Here is a 17668-nt window from a genome sequence, read left to right on the forward strand (position 1 = left end):
TAAGCGTTTCTTTCACCTCCACCAAAGCAAATTCCTAAATTCCTTTCTGCACTGTCACTTCATAGACTGACATGTAGTTTATTTAACGAGACAAAATACTCACCCTCCTCCTCCTTCTCTCAGTGCCTTCTCAGGGTAAACAAACACATTGTGTGTGTCCATAATGCCAGGTGTGTGTTAGTTTCCTGGTACCTTACTTGTGTCTACCCAGACACTCAATATCATCTTCCACTGAAATTGATTCAGATGGATTTCCTGGAAGCCATACTGAGCCCTGAGCACGCACACCAAGACCTTATAAAAAGCTCTTCTAAATAATTCAATTGCTATTACGTGAATGTGATATATACTGTATCTTAAGTGAAGAAGCTTCATGAGCTTTTTAGAATAACCGAAATCCATTTGCTGCCTTTCAATAACAGCTGCATGTTAAAAACACTATACCGCTTTAGTCCAAAGGGGGAGCAAGAATTAACACCCTCTGAAAGTTCGTTGGAGCACTGTTAATGAGACAAATTTTTCTTACAGATTCATTGTGTGATTCAACAAAGAAAATGTATTACAAGTAGATATGTGTGTTTATGAGTGTGCATGTGCTGCGTTAACATTAATGTGTATTTCCCTTAGAAAGGCATTGACCTTTTACTGACAATTTTTCTCTGAATGACCCCAGAGTTAAAAAACTGTTGTGGTTTAAGTGTGCTCTTTTGCCTGTTTGACAACAACAATGGTTCCTTCACTGGATATTGAGGTTGATGAAACAAAAGCAGCATAACTGCAAACACCAGGTAACCATAAGCTACAGAGAGTGTTTTCTACTCCCACCTCCAGCCATAAAAAACAGGTTGTCAGTAAACAGACATGCAATAAGGGCTTCGACAGAAAGTAAAGTGCATAGAAAAATTAGGGACAACGGCTATAGGTTAAGGAGCAGAGAGAAAAAAAACTAGCAGGTGAAAAAGAAAATAATCAGGGCAAGAAGACACTTGTGGTACAGAGGTAAAATAATTTTAATTTCACAGACTTTGATGTGTTGAAAACTAATCCTAATGATATGAGGTGTGATAAGAGAACAATTCCATATCAAAATAACAACAATGGAGTCTGTGCTTGAAGCAAGTTAAACCGAAACTACATGCCAGAATCACCCTCCTTTTGGTTCTTTTTTTTTGGAGGAGGGTCTAGCTAATTCTACATAGAGTCTCATGGCTCTCATCGTGCAATACTAATTGCAGTTTTAAACGTCCAAAGCTTTGAAAGGACATTTTTGACCTCTACTTCTACTGTATCCTTACAACAAACCTACATGATACTGCTGCAGCTAAGCAAGGACACAGTGTCTTTCTTCTGCACAGAACCAGGACTCTGGAAATACAAAGTGTAACATATTTTTCATTAGCGAAGAATGATTTCACAACAATCACGGAGATAGGTACAGATTATAATGACCAAAAACTCTTTAAACATGTATATGACATTGTACTAAGATAGAGAATCCAAATGTATCCTTAGTTCAAACAATATGCACGTCATACTGTGGTTTTGACACAGTTGCCTTTATTTAAAGTAACATAGAAAGGGTTGCTAGATTATCCATCTTGGAAAAATACTAAACTAAACTAAACCCCACCACCATTAACAACAAATAAAAGTTCCGCTCACAGGGCAACAGTGAACTGCATCCCTTCATTTTGCTGACACCAGCTTTTCAGATTCAAATTTTTTTGTGGGAAGCCATTGTTTTTAAGATGCATCACATAATACATCCAAATCTGCTTTAATGACCAGCCCTGAGAGAAAAAACCTTGCCTTTCCCTTCTGCTTTTTCAATAACACTACAAGAATCATTTACAAATGAAACTAAATTGGTTTATGTTGAGAGACATAAACATTCAAGCGTAAAGCTGCAACTATTTTCTTTCAACCGAAAATAATGATAAAGTGCCTCAGTCTGAAACATAAACCTATACCATAATAGTGATAAATCACAGCAACTTTAAATATCAACTTTTTATTAATGGGTTACATGTATACTTTCAAACGTAGTTTAATGTCAGCAGCCTTACATTGCACTGTGTGTGGGATTAATACAACAGGATTTGTTGTTTATTAATATCTCCTTTTTTATATATTTCAGCATGTCAGGAACTGATCCCATATTCAAAATGACGTATTGTTTTAAAATTCACATTGTTTCTAACACAAATAATTCCCTTGTCTCCTGTAAGGAATGTGTCCACAGGTCCATCTGACTGGATAGTTTTTGAAAGGAGCTCAAACTTACTATAAACATTGTTAACATGGTCTTGCTTTAGTCAAGTTACAACTATCGAATACTAGAGAATTACTACAGAGTTGTCCAGCAACTTCCAAATAATGTTGGCATCACATGTCAAACTTAACAGTCCAGCAGCGAATGGCGCTTTTCCACCGCACATGTAGCTCGACTCGACTCAGTTCAACTTGGTTTGGTAGCAGCACGGGTCGTTTTCCACCGCAAATAGTACCTCCTGAACGTGGGCGGGGTTGTCGTAAGGGGCTGAAAGCCTACTCCGGAGCAAAGTAGCAAAGCAGAAATTACGAGCAGTTGTTGCACTATTAACTGAACCAACCGCCAAAAACACGGATGAAAAATGTTTGCTAAAAGAAGTAGAAGAATATTGCTACGGGCCATTAAAAGGGATGGTTGTTGTCCCGATGTGTGACTCTGCCACACAGTCAGCTGTAGGCTAGGGATGCGTCACGTACATCCCTATGCACGTAAACACGGGCATGATAAAGTTGACTGTTTAGTGCTTGTTTCAGGATACGTGTTTTCAAATGCAAGCCGTGTCTCAGCCTGAATATTTTATTGAGGTAATCAGTTCAGTCCGAGGCTTGTAATGTAATCGCTCGCTATCATGTCTGTCCCAGCTGGCTACTATCTATTTAGCCTAGCTGCCCTAAATGTCTCCTCTCGTATGTTAAAAGTAACTTCCCCAACAACCAACACTGGGTGAGCTTAGCGAATATATGGAGAAAAAAAAAACGGATCTGTGATGCTAATCAAATGAAAGAGAGCCAGAGAAGGCTGCACGCTGCGTAAATACACTCAAAAGTCCCGTAGAGTTGGGGAGAATAAACAACAGAATGAAGCCGGTAGTCTCTGGCCAATCAGAAGCGCCGGCAGACGGCCGGCCACTGATTGGCCAGACAATAGTCTCTGGCCAATCAGTGGCCGGCCATCTGCCGACGTCACCTTTTAGCATCGGCTCAGCTCGCTTGGAACCTAGAGCGAGGCGATACCAAAAAAGCAGCCGCTACCAGGTACCATGAAATTGCGGTGGAAACGCCAAAAATGCGAGTTGAGTCGAGTCGAGTTGAGCTGATACCATGCGGTGGAAAAGCGCCAAAAGGGTTAGTCAAGAGGTTGTTTGGGAAATGTGGAAGAGATAAATCCAGGAGGATAGCTGTTATTTCAAGGCATTTGTCATGTAACATTGAAGTCCAATATCACAAGAAGCCAATCAAAGCGAACAAGCCAAATTAAATATAATTGTAATTTTCATTAACCATAAAACAGTGGTAACTTGTAGTTATAGCAGTAAAAATCAATCAAATACTATAGATTGATTACAAACAAACAGTTGCAGTTTACATTTTCCCTCTTAAGTGAACCTACTTTTCTGTCAATACGCATTTCTCGCGCTGAAGTGGACGTCATAGGATCTTTTGCATCGCTGTTGCGAGGTATGTGATTGGATACTGCCCTTGAGTTCAAATAGTTGATGTTTTAACGAAAATTAAAAGAGAACTATTTTGATATATACATATACAGTAATACTTAATACAGAACACAGGATTACATGGAACTCAGCCTAGTCTGTGCAGTGTCCTGGCCAGGGCTCGCAAGGTTCTTTGTTAAATCTTTTAGACATTTAAATAAGCTAATTTCCAAAAATGTGGAATGTGGACACGTTTGGCACAGATGTCTCTTAGTGCTGTAAAATATACTTTATACTGAATTCTATGAAGGGAACAGGCAAACGCTGAGTTTTCATTAATAGCAAAAAACATCAACAGCAAAGAAAACAGAAGCAGATCAGAAAACAAGGTTACTTAATAAAACATCATCAAATATAAAATAGGAATTAAGGAAAAAAATGCCAGTCTCCAGTATAAGCATGTTTAAAAAATACAAGTCTGGTTTTCTCTGCAGTTGAGAGAAATAGTTAGAGAATGTACAGCATTTAAAGTATAATTACTTTTTTTGTTAATGTACTGAGATCTTAAATCATTACATAAACTATTTGTACAACATTTGTACAACACAGCCAACCCAGTAACAGTACAAAGAAGAAAAGAACCACCACAAAAGCAGAGCTCTGTGATAAATGCAGTTAGTTTTCTCTCCTATACATTGCTTCTTTGGCCTTCTACCCAAAATGTCTCAGTCAAAGAGGGAGGGTCAGCAATGAAGACAGGCAATACTAATGAATACAAAGTCAAGACGTGAAATCATTCTATTCCCCCTGTGGTAGCGCAGTAGTACAGCAGAAAGAGTACTAGTACTTTGCAGGTCAGCTTGAATACTCATAGCAATGGCTGGCCATTTGTCACCATTTCTGCAGTTAAAGGCTCCCTGTCAAGGTCCCCAATAACTTCCACCTGGACAGGCTGCTGAAACAATACACCAAAGACACAGAGATTAGAGATACAATCAAGACAGAAAAGAACGTCAAATTAAAGACATTAGGAAGACAATACACTGAGCGTTCACGGGAACACACGCAAGGCAATTTGACACATGGACGCAGCAGATTTGGTCTGGCCCTAGGTATGATGTCCAATTATAAATTACAAAATTACAAATTACAATACTAGGTTTTATTTAGGGCAGAATAATTAGTGTCTGTCCCCTTTCAATGCACTCTTCTTAAAATAAATATTAACATTTTATGGTTGTTTCACAGAAATATCAACAATTCAATGCATGAGTGTCCGGAACGTGATGTTCCTCAAGGTGCTGATCCTGCTGCTGGGAGTCGTAAGGGTCTAAAGTATTTTATCCTGGCGCTTTCTATCTCCCCTACCCCCTCTCTCTTTTAAACCCTACAAAACTTGCTTGATAAATCCTTTGGAATATTATCTTTGTGTGTCAAGTGTACAACTGTTGGTGTGACCTCATATAGTCTCAAGCATTAAAAGTATAGTATTTCTGTTCCCTTCAGGGAAAGTAGCGATAGTTTTCGATTGACGGTCAGAAAGTAAACATAGTACGATAGCGTTGTTGGATTTGATATTACGGTAACTGTTTTTCCAAGACCTCAAATCTTCTTTAGGATTAAACTATGCCGTCCTAATATACAGAGTATATACATATATTTTACACGGATCACATGAATACCGTTGTGCTATACCTGAAGGCTCTGGGATTTCCCGTTCTGTGCTGGACTTGCGGGTGGACGAATAGGACTGTGGATTTCCTTGAGGGCCTTCAGTCTACCTCCAATCTGGTCTGTGGTGGTAGTGCTGACTGTATTGGGTGTGTGGACGCAAAGCACTTTGGCAAAACTTTGCTTAAAGTTCTCTGAGAGGAAGCCGTAGAGGATGGGGTTGGCGCAGGAGTTGACGTAGGTGAGGATGACCAGGAAGAAGTAGATGGCGGCGGTGGTCTTGTTCTCGGGGATGATGTGAATCAGGTTGACGATGTTGGTGGTGAAGAAGGGCAGCCAGCACAGCACGAAGACCAGCACGATGACCACCACCATGCGCGTCACCTTACGCTCCGACTTACGCCACTTGGTCCGGCCTGCGCGCACACCTGCCGACCTCACCTGAAAGTGTTTGAATGTTGAAACGGTTTGTATAAGATTATGAGAGCACTATAAAAACTGACAAAAGGTAGAGTACTTTAACCTCCTACAAAAGGGAAATTTTTTATGATTGTAATTTGAAAGTGTATTTAAGGATAGTCCCTTGATGAACTTTCTCGTTTTCAAGGGGGGTCCAATATGAAAAACAATACAACAGACCCAATCACATACATTCAACTTACAGTAGATACACATAAGACTCTCATATACCAACTAACCCACCCGCACACATCCCACAAACCCCCATGAATAAACTTCTGTAATAAAGGGTTTCCCATTATACCTTGATGACAATGAGCAAGTAGCAGAGGCAGATGACGACCAGAGGGCCGAAGAAGCCCAGGATGGACGTGTAGAGGATGAAGACGATGGACCAAAGTTCGTGCGGATCAGGCCAGGAAATGTTGCAGGTGTTGAACTCCTCCTGCACATGCGAGTAGATGGTGACCGGCAGCACCACCACAAAGGACACCACCCACACCATGCCGTTGAAGAACTTGGCCAGCTGCGGCTTGCGCCACTTGGCACTGCGGATGGGGTGCACCACGGCCAGGTAGCGGTCTATGCTCATCACCGTCAGGCAGAAGGTCGAGGCGAACTGGCTCATGGCGTCTGCGGTCATGCACACCTTGCAGAAGAAGTCCCCATACGGCCAGTAGGAGAGCACACTGTTGGTGCCCAGGAAGGGAATGCCCAGGATATACAGTTCGTCGGCCAGGGCCAGGTTGAGGATGTACATGTTGGTCACCGTCTTCATCTTGGCGTAGCGCACCACCACGAAGATGGCCAACGTATTGCCCAGGAGACCCACTACGAAGACCACGGTGTAGACCACGGCGGTGACCACGTCGAAGGGCATGGGCGAATTGTTATTGGTGACAGTGTTGTTGTTGGGGTAGTGAGGGGAGGCCTGGGAGGGAAAGACGCTGGCATTCTCAGAGATGCACGTCCAGTTGCAGCCATCCATGTTTATAGGAGGGGGTGTCCGTTTGGATTACAGTAGGAAAATAGCTTATGAGAGAAAAGTCAATACACACATTTCCGATTGTTATTATTATGGGACATTTAGCAGCAAAAAAAAAACCTAGTAAGGTATTGTAGGGTACTGCGTATAGGTTCTGAGGAGGATCTCACATAGGCGCTCGATGGTTGCCCGTATTTACCAGGAGAGAAACTTTCCACTAAATTGTCTGGGCAGGCAGCCAACATGCCACTTCTCTTAATGGGAAGGTGCAATTTAGCAGAAAAGGACATTAGTTAAGCAGGTTTTAAGTACTTGTCACTGCTGTTGGATTGGATGTCCATGAGACAGCAGCCAACGTTGCAAGTAGACCTAACCCTTGATGAGCTGTGGCCATGCTAACCTAAATTCTTCTAAAGTGTTTTTTTCCCCCTGGCTAGGTATTGATTTTGTAAAACAGTTGACTAGTTTGTATTAATTGTAAAGTTTTAAGGATATCCTTTGCACTTATGTTCACCCTAAAAATATGATTTTACACATGCTGAGCTGAAAATTAGCTCTTTTGAACTCCATATACTGTTTGTGTTTTTTTTAGAGCAAAGCAGCTTTCGTAATATACAAGAAAACAAAACTAATAATAAATATCATATTAAGAGTGCACACAACTATCTATACCACGATATGTTAGTTTTTGGGATCGATTGTGACTGAAATGTATCCCTCAATGCATCATGTAGGCTACAACCTCGAATGCGCAATGACCAACTGGCATTGCGAACCTAATTAATCCATGCTGGTACTGTGTGTGTGTGTGTGTGTGTGTGTGTGTGTGTGTGGGGGGGGGGGGGGGGGGGGGGGGAGGGGGGGTGCTAGTTGCTACCTTCATGTCCTCACCTTGTGCCTCGCGGACGACCTAAAATAATAAACTTGTGACTGTCAGACGATGCAACCCGAGGCTGTGAAGATGTGTTGCACAAATAAATGGTGTGACGTGAGGATTTACTGAACCGCGCTGAAAAACACGGGAGTGACGCGCAGCCCGCAGCAGGTTGTTGAGAAAACAAACACTCGTTGCCCCTGTCCCCTTAAGGCTGCGCGTGCCTTGGCATTTTCTGTGTCCACCAAACTATTAAAGTTTGTAGCCCGCAGTCACTGGAGGCATTTAAAGCGTCCACACGCCAGTTATTTAAATGTGAGTTGAATAAATACTGCTTTTAAAGCGGCAAGCCTACAATTTATTTCCACCCAAATTCAGACATAATCAACCAATCCTCTGTTTGGGAAATAAATGGCTATAATTAAACTATGGTAAGACATATTTAATATCCTCATCCTTGTCAAAAACTGAAATTAAAATCTCATTTCATCAACACATTGTTTTCTTATAAATATCGTGACAGTCACTAGATGGGATTCAGCCTACCTGTGTGCGCTCCTGTGCGCCTTTATCCTCTCCACTGTCCGATGGCGTTGTGCGCGTCTTGTAAACGTGAGCTTTCTCGGAGGTCAACAAAAGCAACTCCCTCGCTCTTTACCCTCGCACTCGGCTTTTCATTGTGAGGCATTTTCCCCTGCAATCAGCACGCTCAGAATTCCACATTCCGCCGCGCGAAAAGCAACATTGTCTGGCTTTGCTTTTCAACCCGATGTTCTCACAGGTCAGTTCGGAGATCCTGCGCGCATTGGGGGGAGGGAGGGCGGGGTGCGTTACTGAAGCTGAAGAGGAGCAACTCACAGGTCCATATAGCGCCTCGTCGCACATCGCCTATTTATGTGGAGAACGTCAGCCCGCCTTTAGGATGAGAGTCCCACCCATCACCGCATCACCACCCTGACCACTTGTTGCTGCTTACAAAACTTATAAACATTGTGGCCCTCCTCTCCAGCAGATGCTTTTATAGCTATAGCCTTCCACTCAATCCTGAAGTGATAGAAACTTTCTTCCTTCTGTGAACGTGTAAGAGACGAAAGAGAGAGAGAGGGAGAGAGAGAGAGAGAGAGAGAGAGAGAACAATGCAGGCCCGATTCTAGACAGTTAGATTAGGGTGGGCCTGTAGAAATTTTAGGTGGGCACACTGGGCAGAGCGCGCGAGCAGAACTTTTTTGCCCTTGTAAGATCTCTGCGTCTGCTTTTTGGCACATTTACTGTGAATTGTGTAGAACACAATATGCAAATACACTTTGAGTGTTGCTGTGTGGGAGATTTGATTCTTGCATGTTTTTTTCCCTAAATGTTTATGAATAACATATAATATACATTATTAGAGCTGATAGAGCTGAGCTGATTGAAGAGAAAGCTTTGGGACTGGGCAACCTGGATGGTGGTAGTCCAGAGCTATATATACACACTATATAGATATATAGTCTTTCCACTATTGCCTCCGATGTCCAGCTGGGTGAAATTAGTAGCCAGCCAAGGTCACGACCCTGCTAGGAGGGTCCGGGGGAGATTTTTTTTTACCTTTTTAAAGTGAAATGCATTAATCTGGTGCACTTTGAGAGGAAAATTAAGAGGCTAAATCTGAGGAATTGTGTGTGAACAAATAATTTGGAGACACTGGGTCGGATGAATTAGAAGCTATTGAAGAAAGACACATGGATTTTCCATAGAAATATAAATTTGAAATAAAATATTATGCAGGGTCCTCTGGGATGGGCTTGGTGCTCTTTTTCTTTTACGGAACATATTTTTCTGTAATATAATGAATTAATTTAAATGCAGTGAGAGGAACGAAGCAGAAGAACTCTGTTATCCAGTTATCTTTTTTTCCACAGGCGAGGCTGAAATAGGCTATAGACTATACACAGTGCATGGGCAACTGAGGGCAGCCCCATTTTCAAATATTTTTAAATAAACTCAATACACACTGTGCATGCCATGGACTTGAACGTGACGTGATCCGTTAACCTCGGATTACCTCCCAGATGAACTGATTCAATTATTAAGATATTAACTATCTACCAAAACATTGTATTCCTTTTATTGTATGATAATTTACATTTACATAATATGATGTTGATATCAAACACACAAACTAAAAAAAAAAATAAATAAAAAAGAAATTGGGGGGGCCCCCCTGGCAGTCGGGACCCTAAGTAACCGCTCATTTCGCTTATGCCTCGGGCCGGTGTGAGTACCAGATATGCTCGGCTGCCAGATAAATTCGGGCAGCATTCGGCTATAGTTCGGAATTTGCAAGGGATTGTGGAATACGTAATTATTGTCCCCAAGATCACGCGGCGGTACAAGATATCTCGCGAGAGCGTTCAATACAGCCCGAACATGAAACTTTTTTCTCTGTTTTATTTAATAAAAGGCGAATGCCAATCTTGTAAGCTTAATGTTGGTTTTAATACAGTAAATACATTTTCGCTTCAGGAAAAGGTAGGGAAAACTGTTTTTTTAAAAGTTTATTTGAATATAATTTACAGGAAGTGCATCATCATTGTGCAACCCGAACATATCTGGCAGCCGAACATATCTGGTACTCACACCGGCTCTGCTGACCAGTGACCACTATAAACACAGGTGACAAAGATGACAGCTATGTCGTTGTAATACATCTGAACAGTGGCGGCTCGGCTCCTGACAATAATCTCAGGGGGGCAATTGTTGCCATGATGGCTAAAATGACCCATTCAATGGGTAAATTAACCTAAAACAGATAGCTAATATGACAATGTCATATTGCATTTAACAGTTTGTTTTTTCTGTTCATCTGGCATAACCACTCTGGCAACATCAGACAAGCATTGTACATAGGCTACTGTACAGTATTTGTGGACATTAAGTTAGTTAATTTCTTGAATACAATTATTTTAGCTCTAAAATGATTTAATTATCCAGCTGTGGCCATCACAGATAAATTGTCATCTACCAGTGTGCTCCTCAGATAGTCTACCTTTAAAAGTGAAGAGACCTGCTCTACAATTAATCACAATGATCTGATTGATTTCATCTGATAACATTTTATTTTAGGCGTAGCAGTTGTGTTCTGATTAAACAAATGGATGCTGGCATAGCATATGTGCAACATAACAGTGCTAATCATCACATTGGTTTGGGTTACTACTGTTTACAGCACTTGGTAGGCGGGTTTATGACGGACGGTGATAGCAGCTGTCAGAGAAAACAGTCTATGGATCAGTTGTTGAATGGCGCTGGCTCGTCCATAAGCAAGGCAAGGCAAGGCAAGGCAAGGCAAGTTTATTTATATAGCACAATTCAGACACAAGGCCACTCAAAGTGCTTTACAGGGGCAAGATTAGAATACATAAGACACATTATAAAACATTTAAAAGCAAATAAAATGAAAACTCGATTTAAAAACATTTAAAAGCAAATAAAATGAAAATTGCATGTTAAAATGGAAACAAAAAAGTCTTCAGACTCGATTTAAAAGAACTGAGAGTTAAGCAGATTGATGTTTAATGTTTGTTTGACCCTTTCAGAGAGATGATGCATAGGGGTGACAACCAGTACTCGAGTTGTAAAAAAAAATCAAGGGGGATGGTGGATTGGCTTTAACGTTTAAGGACAGATAATTTGTGCTGAGGACAGCGCATATGATGGGAGACCAATGGTGTACCCTTTTGATTATTATTTAAGCACAGATAGAGATACTTATTATATTATATTCAGTGCTTGAAATTGGGGGGGTGCCAATACTCCCTTATTCACATATTAGTTTGCAAATCAGTAAATCATTGTAATATTCTGAATCTTTAGAGTCAAGACGCAGAGATTGAACAGCCGCTCCATTCAGGTGGTGGGCTGGTGGAAATAGGCCTAATAGGTGGACAGAGATAATGTTTTGCCCTTGCAAGATCTTTGCGTTTGCTTTTTGACACAGTTAATGTAATGTGAGCTTTTAGACACATCAATGCTGTATGGGTGCTGTCAGAAAAAACTGATATTAAGGAATGATCCAGACAAAATTTGTAAAATTGCAAGGGGGAAAAATCTTATTTATGTAAAATAAATAAAAAAATAAAACCTGTAGAACACAATGCGCATTCGAGAAGGCTTTCGGGGAGCGCTTGCTGCAGGTGCGCCGAGATCGTTTTCCGGCATGTGGATATAAGTCACAGAAAATAAGATATAACGTAAAAGGTAACAAAGTGTGCAGGTGAGAAAAAAAAGGTGTCAAGGATATCTCTCCTCAAAGGTAATTTAATGTAAAATAATGAATAACATTAAAAGCAATTTAATCCACAAGATTATACAGAGGTTAAAAAGCAAGCAAAGTGATCTCTCCTGCAATTTTAACTGTAAAGTCCGCAATATCGAGTGATCAGCTTGCTCTAAATGGCTACCATGGATATATAAAGAAAGCTAAATACATTACATATGGTGAAACCGGAAGTGCCAACCGATTTTACTTTGTAATTTATCGCTTCACTTTCTGTCTGACCGTGGAGGATGACTGAGCTCTGCTCTCTTGATTGGCGTTCCTTGTGAAAAAGAAAATATAAAACGTTCATAACTGTCACGGGAGCTGTAAGCAGGCGACTCTGTAGACGTCATCCCTCCTATGAAATAAACATGTGTTTTTTAAATGAGAGAACAACAAATTAAGCATTTACAGCAAAGAAATAATAATAATTCAAACGCTTCCTGTTTCCGGTTTAAGGCAGCGCCACGAGCGTCATAGCAACAGCATTGCAACCAGTATATCAACCTGAAACAAATGTTGTATTTCCACATTTTCTTGGCGATGTCCAGAATAATATTCGTGATAACCATCAAACTACATCGTATATATTCACTGAGTGAAGATTGTGGGAGTAAGACACACATTTCTCACTAACAATGTTATCAAAAACCCATTTAATAGCTTATACATCTTAAGAATCTGCAGAATAAAAGCTGGGGCAATGGCGGTCACAGCTTGGGTTTCGTTTCGGCAGGGAGGATTTGAAAGTCACGTGACATGTACGCTGTCCATTAGAAATTAACAGGGGGAACAAATGTAGGTAATTCACAATTTCAAGGCCTTTATTGTGAAACCTCTACATTTTGCGCTGTGGACCAACGTAGATATTTCACATTTCACTGTGAGACTGGGTTGGTCAGTCACTGTAATTGGTTCATTGCTTACTGTACGTATGACACCAACACGTTGGGGCGAGCACCAGTGGTGTAGTCAGGTAGTGGGTGTACGCAGTATACCCACTAAGAAAGCTCCAGCATTTCCGTATGCCCACTAAGAAATGCGAAATGACACGTAACAATTTCGATAGTGACATAACTCAACTGTCCTACTTTCATTCATAAATTCAACTTGTGCGCTGTGTCCCTGTGGAAGTCGCAACCGACTTATAATAGATATGCGGGACCAGGCATAACCCCACGGCCCGTTTCATTGCGGACTGTTGGGTAAAAGAAAGGGCGATGTCTAACCCGAAAATACTGGCAGCGCGACGCAACATTCAGCTCAGTAGTCCCCTCGGGCGACGCGCACGGTGCTGTCGGAGCACACCAGCGCGCAGGGACCATATTAACTTTTGCGAGCACTTCAAGATCGGATCATCAGTGCAGTTTTCATAGGCTTAGGTGGCGATTGATTCACTCCGTCAACTCATGCACTGAGTAACATGAAAGAAAACCAGAGCCGGCCCGAGGTATAAGTGAACTAAGCGGTTGCTTAGGGCCCCTGACCCCCAACATTTTTTTTTCTTTTTCTTTTTTTTTTAGTTTGTGTGTTTGATATTAACATCATATTATGCAAATGAAATGTATCATACAAAAAAAATTGGAATACAATGTTTTGGTCTAGATAGTTAATAGCCTAATAATTTAATCAGTTCATCTGGGAGGTAATCCGAGGTTAACTGATCACGTCACGTTCAAGTCCATGCACAGTGTGTATTGAGTTTATTTCTAAACAAATTGGAAATGGGGCTGCCCTCAGTTGCCCATGCACTGTGTATAGTCTACAGCCTATTTCAGCCTCGTCTGTGGAAAAAAAGATAGCTGGACAACAGAGTTCTTCTGCTTCGTTCCTCTCACTGCATTTAAATGAATTCATTATATTACAGAGAAATATGTCCCACAAAAGAAAAAAGAGCACCAAGCCCATCCCAGAGGACCCTGCATCAATAATCATAACAATCAATAGCTTCTAATTCAACCGACCCAGTGTCTCCAAAATCTTTGTTCACACAATTCTTCAGATTAAGACTCTTAATTTTCCCCTCAAAGTGCACCAGATTCATGCATTTCACTTAAAAAATGTATACCCCCGGACCCTCTTAGATCGGGATCTAGAACAGACTTACTGATTTTTGTGTTTTTCTATTTTAATATAAAAACAATCTGGGGGAGACGTCCATACACCCCCCCTCCCCCCAATTTCATTTGGGGATAGAAATCCTAAACTCTGTGTTCCTAAAGGCAGGCTAAGGTGTAAAATGTTTTGCCTTTGCTGCACCTAATGCAGAAACAACAAAATTGTAAACTAACCACGGTGTAAGCCATATGTTTAATGTGTAAATGCTATGTTGCATATTCAAGAAGAGGCTAGGAGGGAATCATCACAGTATACACACTACAAAAAAATAGACTACACCACTGGCGAGCACCCCCGGAACCCATAGAGATTGCATTGCGAGGCCTGCAGTTTGAAAAAAAAAAAAGATTTACATTGAAGTCCATGAGAGCGCTCAGGGCGATTTTCAACCAGCCCGAAATCGCCCCAGAGTGACGGTACAGAGCACAGACGCTGATTGTACAATGATATTCAGACTTAGATGCAGGTAAAAACTGTATTGAAATCATAAATAATGATTATAAATAGAAAAAAATATATATTTTTCATCATTATTATTATCATTATTATATTTTTGTTTTTTGCTGGCATGGGTCCAGGAGGGCGGCGCCCTATCGCCCTCTATGGGTGAGCCGCCGCTACATCCGAACATAACCCACTGACAATGCGATAAATATGTCATGCAGGAGGTCCTGTTCCTCCCACACACAATATATTAGGGTGTATTCACACATGCCGTGTTTAGTTCAGTTGAAACGAACTCAGATGCACTTCCGCCTTCGGTGCGCATCTTTCAGACAGGTGTGAATACAGCAATCGCACTCGGGGCGGACCAAACAAACGCTCCGAGACCCAGTTGAAGAGGTGGTCTCGATGCGCTTCAAAACGTACTCTGCTGCAGTTCGTTTGTGGTGTGAATTTGGCCGGACTCGATCCGACCCAATTGCAGGAAGCACTGTGCCTTTTCTTTTTTAATAAATCGCTGTCAGCTTCACATTATAGGAAAGTGTTGTTGTCGCCATTGTTAGGAAGATTAGTTGTGGTTTGACCGGGAGCCCCGAGCGAATATATTACATTTGATAGACAGGACGCGTAAACATGCTGATGTGTTCAGCGATCAGATGAAGGAGAGGGGAGCGTCTCCCGCACAGTGACAACAGGTTCACGCTGCGCTTTGTATGAAGTGCGTGTTTTTACTTTGCATCCCATGTTACGGTACCGTCAATACTACCCCTGTGTCAGTTTGGAGCTGAGCCGCGCCGAACTCACACCCAGCTGACACACGGCTAATTCAGCTGTGTCAGCTTGAGCCTATTCCTCGCGAGCCGCGCGTCCAGCAGCAAAAATACAGTAAATATTATGTTTCACATCGTATAGGCTACAAGCCACACATTGACACAGGCCTACATATTATAACCATATGAAACAACACTAATTTGATGTTTTTTTAAATTTTATTTATAGGCTAGATGTTGGCCTATTTATTTATTTATTTATTTATTATTTTTAACCCCATATCGTATCAGTTATATATTTCGCAGTTTTTACTTCGTTTTACCTGCTTGTCTCCACCCCAGAATGTCTGTCCAATGAATGAATGACCTCAGATCACGTGTGGTTTTGCTTCGTGATGCTGGTTCACTTGCAAAAGGGGCCATATGAAAGTGGACCACACCAAACAAAAAAAATCTAAACTCTGTTTGGTCTGGACCAAAGCAAGTGAACTAGCGGACTTTCCCAGTGTGAATACACCCTTAGATCCACCAGCTGGGCCATGTTCTTTGTACTTGGATAACTGGTTTAGCTTGATTCCATTGGAAGTTTGACATCGGCCTGTTTTTTTTGTAAAGCTTTAAAAAACCTTTACATTTATGCATCAGGGAAGGAAGAGTTAAAGGTCATCATCATTAGAAAAAAAGCTTTGTTTTATGGAGATCACAAGATAACTAACTCGTTATCATGAGATAACAGCATTAAAAAAGAATTGCAAGCATGGGCATTCTCTACTACCGTATTTTCCGCACTATAAGCCGCACTGGACTATAAGCCGCAGGTGTTATAATGTTTAATTACCATGTAAGAGTTTGTGCACAGAGGGGATTGTCGGGAAAGAGATGGCTGCTTGAGGAAGCTCCCATTTATTAACATTTCAACAAACAAGTTGCATATTTGCATAACGTAGCCTACGTAAGTGTTACCATTTAGTGCAATAGTAGCTACTAGGGATGGGCACGAGTGTTTTTGCTACTCGTGTGATCGCTTGCATTCCTCGAGGATCAATCGATTCCTCGTTAAACTTTTTTCTATATTTAGAACGCAACGCATCTGTCTACAGAACAACGGTTGACCGCAATAAAGCGCTCAATGCTTATGTCAAACAGTCACAGTTGCCATATGATATTAAGGATTTTTTTCCACAAGTTTAAAACACATTTTCCTCACTGAAAGTAATTAAAAAGACGGGCCACAATTTAGACCGATCCAGTAGGTCTGCGATGGGGAGAAAAAAAGAGAAAAAAAGCATGGGCTGTAGTTGTAACAAAAAAAAAATTCCTAAGTCACCATTTAAAATAAGAAGGGCAGCAGATAATATAAAATGATTGTCCTACAATTTAAATACATATAAATAACTCACCAAAGCAGATAGTTGTGGGCAGGGGCGTAGCACCAAATTCTGGGCCCCTATACAAAAAGTCCTGATGGGCCCCCTGAAAAGCAGTCTTACATTACGCATGGCTCTCTGAGCTAGACAACTCCACAATATTTCATCTGATGAATGACCAAATCATTACTTTTACTGGTGTTTCCCCCATAATATGTCTTAGTCAAGGTGGTCACTGGCCAGGGTCACAGGAGGCGCGGCGCCGAGTGCCGCGGCGAAAATTTTGGGGGTATTTTGCTCAAAGATGCCAATGCGCACTATAGAAATAAACAACTGTTTATTTGAATACAGTTGTGCAATTTTGTTTGCTATGTGCAGGTATAATTTTACAGACAGTACAAAACACAATTAAAGAAAACTTCTACTGTTTTGGTGCGATACTATGCAGACACACTAAATACAAATAATAGACCATACACTTGTGTAGGCACATCAAGTGCAAATTCAACTTTTTAAAGTTCCTTTATGGATGGGGGGCTGTGATTATTGTGGACAATAGGCCTACTGTGATGCGATAGCCTGTAATTCATTAATGGTTATTATTAGCCTACTCGCTTGATTTCTTTTTAAATACAGGTCGTTTTGGAACATGTCTTTGCCAAATTAAAAAATAAAAATAAAGCAGCATTGAAAATTCTGAAAATAAATCTTGTTGGCCTACACTAGCATGCTGTTCTACAAATAACTCAATAGTTGAAATAATAAATACAATGTGTTTTCCCCTTAAAATGTCTAAATGCATTTCAAAGACAGCAGTGTGGCACTTCTTTAAACTTACTGAAACTTGCAGGGGCCAGCACTCTCATGTATTCATCAGACTTTTCTTTGCGCTGTCTGAGCTGATAGATAGGTTGTGTTTCCACAGTGATGTGGAGTCTTAAACTGTCCTAGCTTTGCCAGCACTTATTTCTGTACAGCT

General features: G+C 41.1%; 1 protein-coding gene across 2 annotated transcripts; it reads right to left on the reverse strand.

Annotated features, from left to right (window-relative positions):
• Positions 1-3148: 3148 nt before the first annotated feature.
• On the reverse strand, positions 3149-8478 carry LOC307262861 (somatostatin receptor type 5-like). Of its 2 annotated transcripts, none has more exons than XM_080043867.1 (4): positions 8240-8478; positions 6139-6866; positions 5400-5816; positions 3149-4656 (listed from the first exon to the last, which is right to left on the reverse strand). In XM_080043867.1, the coding sequence occupies exons 2-4, from the start codon at positions 6820-6822 to the stop codon at positions 4573-4575; spliced, it is 1185 nt and encodes a 394-aa protein (XP_079899993.1). In that variant the 5' UTR covers positions 6823-6866; positions 8240-8478; the 3' UTR covers positions 3149-4572. The 2 variants fall into 2 exon arrangements, with proteins under 2 accessions (XP_079899993.1, XP_079899992.1); XM_080043866.1 differs by having other exon boundaries at positions 3149-4659.
• Positions 8479-17668: the final 9190 nt, after the last annotated feature.

Source organism: Ammodytes marinus, assembly GCF_949987685.1.
Source record: "Ammodytes marinus genome assembly, chromosome: 16".
Taxonomy (NCBI): domain Eukaryota; kingdom Metazoa; phylum Chordata; class Actinopteri; order Uranoscopiformes; family Ammodytidae; genus Ammodytes; species Ammodytes marinus.

What these genes read in the sequence shown, in the direction of transcription:
- LOC307262861 (XM_080043866.1), bottom strand. Translation starts at nt 6,822, where the DNA reads ATGGATGGCTGCAACTGGACGTGCATCTCTGAGAATGCCAGCGTCTTT. An exon ending in ACTTGCTCATTGTCATCAAG is followed by an intron (nt 5,817 to 6,138) that starts GTATAATGGGAA and finishes AAACACTTTCAG; the next exon opens with GTGAGGTCGGCAGGTGTGCG. An exon ending in GGAAATCCCAGAGCCTTCAG is followed by an intron (nt 4,660 to 5,399) that starts GTATAGCACAAC and finishes GTATTGTTTCAG; the next exon opens with CAGCCTGTCCAGGTGGAAGT.